Genomic DNA, 4,842 nt, shown 5'->3' on the forward strand with positions numbered 1-4,842 from the left:
AGTGCGTCGTTGTCATCCGTCGTTTTTGACAAGGACAAAAATAGCACGTTTTTCTCTTTTTCTCTTGAGGAATTACAGGTGCCACATCTTTTTGAACATTGAGAATAAGAGCAATATCTTGACGAATGTTTCGGCGCAATGTAGTAGTTGATTTCGCATCCATGATTCAGCAAGGCGACGACTTAAATCTTCCATATTCTTGTAACGTGAAAGGGGTTTTGCTCCTATTTTTACAATATTAGTGGAATAAATCACAAAGGAGTTAATGCGGGCCGTGTTCACCATCCCGTAGAATATACATAGAGTTAGTTTGAGTAAGTAAAGTTGTGGTGCATTTGTCTGTACTATGTTTTTCCTTGCATTTACCGCAGATTGTTGTTTCTTAGAAGGAGATATTTGTTTATCCCGTTAGCGACACGTAAAAGTTGTTGTTCCAGGATAGGATAATGGATTAAAAAACGACAATCAATTAATCATTCCAATATTTCGATTCTATATTGAATCTTCTTCAGGGAGTGAACTTACTACAAAATATCAAGTCAAAACTTTCAAATTACATAAAAGTACAAAAGTAACTCACGATTGTAAAGAAACCGGGCAAAAGTTAAATACAAAAGTATTACGTCTTAATTTTTCTTCATATAAAAAACAAAACCACGTCGTTACAACCATAACGTATTAACCCAACCAAACATGTGAGCGTAATGAAACAAAAAGTGAAACGGCAACTATTCGTGAAGCGAAAAGTGCGCGAAAGTTAAAATCAAGGTTATGCAACCAAAACAACAACCCAACTACGCAACCAACGATACATCAGAATTCTTAGATTTATTTTTACAAAAATCGAAAATCAAAGCATAAATGTTACTTAAAGAATCTATATCAGTTCTATAGTTCACAGTATCATTGGTAATTGCTATGTGGAACATCTCCAAAAAAACTCTGTTGTGGTAATTATTACTCACATCTAAAACTTTAGTATTATCAAAATCGAAGATATGACCATTATCCAAACTATGTTGTGCAAGAGCACAAGATCTCTTATTACAACGTATGTCACTTCTATGTTTGCTAATTCTCTTTTTCAACCATTGAGAAGTTTGTCCCACATAGCAACCACCGCAACCACCACATGAAATACTGTAAACAATCCCAGATTTGTAAGGTAAGGGTGTTGGATCCTTAAGGTTAGTAAAAATAGATTGAGATTTACGTGGATAATGCTCCACTATTTTAGTATTTTCAAGATTGCAATGATTTTTGAACATTTTTACCAGCTTTTCAGTTAAACCCGGAATGTAAATAAGTTTTTTATATATCGGAGGATCAGCATCCTCATTGTTGTCAGTCCGATCAGCAACATCCCCATTAACTGTCATAACTCCAAACAAAAGTTTATTAAGTAACTTTGGGGGATACATGTTAGCAACAAAAATAGCTTTAAGTTTTTTCAAATTGACGTCAACCAACCCAGGTTCCGAAATTTTCCCAACTCTGTACTTCATGGCCAAAACTGTGTTAATTTTGTGTTTTATTTTATGTGATGATGTAAAGTGCACATATCTACCGGAAAAAGTCGGTTTCGCGTACCAATCAAATTCGATTTTATTGTCGATGTTTCTGATGACTTTAGTGTCCAAAAATGGAACAGCATTATTAGTTTCCCTTTCTAAAGTAAATTGTATATACTTGTTAAATTTGTTGAAACTATCTAAGATCGAATCCAACGAATTTTCAGGGATCGAAGTTATTATGTCATCAACGTACTTTTTCAAGAAAGGTAACTCAAAATCTAAAGTAGGTAATATTTTGTTTAACACATGGTCCATCACTATCTGTGCCAGAATCGGGGAAATTGGGGAACCCATGGGTGTACCGAAAATCTGCTTGTATGTAACACCGTTGAAAGTGAAATACGTACTGTCACAAATGACAGATATAGCCCTGAAGAATAAATCTTTATCAACATCAAAATGCTCCAACACATAATCAAAATTCTCACTAATAATTTCCAAAACAAGAGATATGGGGACGTTGGTAAAGAGACTGACAACATCAAGAGAAACAATGACGTAACCCTGAGGAAGCTCCAACCCTCTCACCTCTTCAACAAACTGAAAAGTGTTCTTAACATTATAGTCTGTTCTAGAGTCAAAAGCAACAGCGAGCATCTTAGCAAAATGTGTAGAAATACCGTACGTAGCAGCGCCAACTGATGAAATTATAGGTCTTAGCGGAACATCAGTTTTATGAATCTTAGGGAGAAAATATGCCTTAGATATAACTGTGTTATGATTTATCAACCTTTTGAATTCTATATCATTAATAAAATTTTTATTTAACAGATCTTTCAACAAATTATTCATAATGTTTTGAACATAATTAGTTTTGTCTTTGTTATTACCAAAAGATTTATATGTATCAATATCTTTAAGCATGTCTTCAGCCTTATTAACATATATTTCCTTTTTCATAATAACTGTGGTTGAACCTTTATCCGCTTTAGTGACAATGATGTTAGAGTTTTCTTTCAAAAATTTCACCGTTTGTCTCTGGCAAGTAATCAAATGTGACTCCAACCAGGTAGGTGGAGAATTCTCAGTTAGAAAATTAGTAAGGATGTTCGTCGCTCTCGCTCTATCTCTTATATTGGTGGATAATGAACCGACTATACTTTCTATTTCCATTAAGATGTGTTTAGCACAAAATGTTTTATCTGTTAAAGGGTACACGTATTTGGGGCCCAAAGCTAAAAAGTGTTTTACATTCTCTGGCGGATCTATTTCTGACAGATTAACCAACCATTTATCTAGATTTACATTGATTGACGCTTTAAAATCAGCAATCATATCCTTATACAACTTATCAAACTTTCTGATGTTAGTTTGTTTCACTTTATTAAAAACTTTATTGTACCTCATGTGTAAATTATCTTTAAAGTTCAGTACAATGTTATGGGGCAAGTTTACATTAATTTTTTCAAACAATAAATTAATTGACTTATCTAATAATTTAATTTTATCCAAAGTAATTTTTATTTCAAAAGATAAAATACGTGTAGCTAACCTTTTTGAAAACTGTCCGATCTTCTCTTGTACCGGACCAGCCGCAACGTCTAGTAAACTTCTCAGATTCTTTGCTCCATTACTTATGTGGTTGGGGGTGACGCCATATTTTCGACATTTAATTAAAAACGTGAGTGTTTCTTGTTTTTGCCAGTTTGATGTTGTTGTTAGAAATCGATTTTAGATCTGATTTCATTTGAAATCCGTGGGAGATTTGTATGTCTTCGTAGAAGCCCATGATAACCTGCTGATAAGAACTTAGAAGGAGATATTTGTTTATCCCGTTAGCGCAATTACCAATGATACTGTGAACTATAGAACTGATATAGATTCTTTAAGTAACATTTATGCTTTGATTTTCGATTTTTGTAAAAATAAATTTAAGAATTCTGATGTATCGTTGGTTGCGTAGTTGGGTTGTTGTTTTGGTTGCATAACCTTGATTTTAACTTTCGCGCACTTTTCGCTTCACGAATAGTTGCCGTTTCACTTTTTGTTTCATTACGCTCACATGTTTGGTTGGGTTAATACGTTATGGTTGTAACGACGTGGTTTTGTTTTTTATATGAAGAAAAATTAAGACGTAATACTTTTGTATTTAACTTTTGCCCGGTTTCTTTACAATCGTGAGTTACTTTTGTACTTTTATGTAATTTGAAAGTTTTGACTTGATATTTTGTAGTAAGTTCACTCCCTGAAGAAGATTCAATATAGAATCGAAATATTGGAATGATTAATTGATTGTCGTTTTTTAATGCATTATCCTATCCTGGAACAACAACTTTTACGGATTGTTGTTTCTTCGCAGTTTTGTGTTATGTGGGCGAATGCTGAACATTTGGCCCACGGTAATGGTGCCAGTGAAGGCTTGTCGGTTACGATTACTTTATAATGTTTGGATATGAAATAAAGTCCAGCATTTACATCCCCTGTTGATTGGACTTTGAGTGTTGGCTTGTTGTATCTGTATATAATCCTTTTTTCTACTAGAAATGCGCTTAGAGCGTCATCATTTATTTTTGTTTCCACATTGCAAATTATTGCCGAGTATAATTCTGAATTTTCATATTGGACTGAAAAATTTCGTGATTGATTTTCTTTATGTTCAGATATAATGTTTCTATTTTTTAATGAAGTAGTAAGATTTTTACATGAGGTTTTCCATCTTGTATTTTTAAGAGAAATTCTCCTCTATTGAAGGAAATAACATTTTCACTTATTGAATTGTATTTTTTTTTGAATTTCGGCCCAATTTAATGCTAGTTCTGCTCAGTGTTTTAAATTCTTTATTAATTTCATTAATTTCGTCGCTGTGTGTATGCGGGTTGATTAATGGCGTTTAATTATTTTTTTGTTTTGTTTTTGTTATTATTTATAAAAGTGTTTATGTTGTTTTGTGTATTTGATTGAATTTTATTTATATCAAAGGAATCAATATAAAGTTTCGTAAATACGTCTTTCGATGTTTTCTGGGTTGGTTTTTCATTAAAAAAAATTATATCAAAAATTGTTTCGAACAAAAGATGTTTAAAGTTGAATTTTAAATAAATAATCTTAATAAAATAAATTGATATCTGTTTTATTTAAGACTATGTACTGATATGATATTGATGGTGTTAGTCGGGCATTAATTAATTGTCGATTTTAATAAAAATTATTAGGAAGAAAAGTTGTTTAAAATTCAATCTTCATAAATGAATACAAGTTTTCACTCATGAAATCGTCGCTAAATTAAAAAAAATGTAAGATATGAGGGTAATTTTAAGGCGGATTTCTA

The 4,842-nt window shown here is 32.2% G+C and overlaps 1 protein-coding gene across 1 annotated transcript; it reads right to left on the reverse strand.

Moving 5' to 3' along the window:
* Positions 1-794: 794 nt before the first annotated feature.
* Positions 795-2,849, reverse strand: LOC139431332 (uncharacterized). The gene has a single exon (XM_071198982.1). It carries the CDS (start codon positions 2,847-2,849, stop codon positions 795-797), a length of 2,055 nt encoding a protein of 684 aa, XP_071055083.1.
* Positions 2,850-4,842: the final 1,993 nt, after the last annotated feature.

The sequence above is a fragment of the Onthophagus taurus genome, chromosome 8 (assembly GCF_036711975.1).
Source record: "Onthophagus taurus isolate NC chromosome 8, IU_Otau_3.0, whole genome shotgun sequence".
In the NCBI taxonomy this organism is placed as follows: domain Eukaryota; kingdom Metazoa; phylum Arthropoda; class Insecta; order Coleoptera; family Scarabaeidae; genus Onthophagus; species Onthophagus taurus.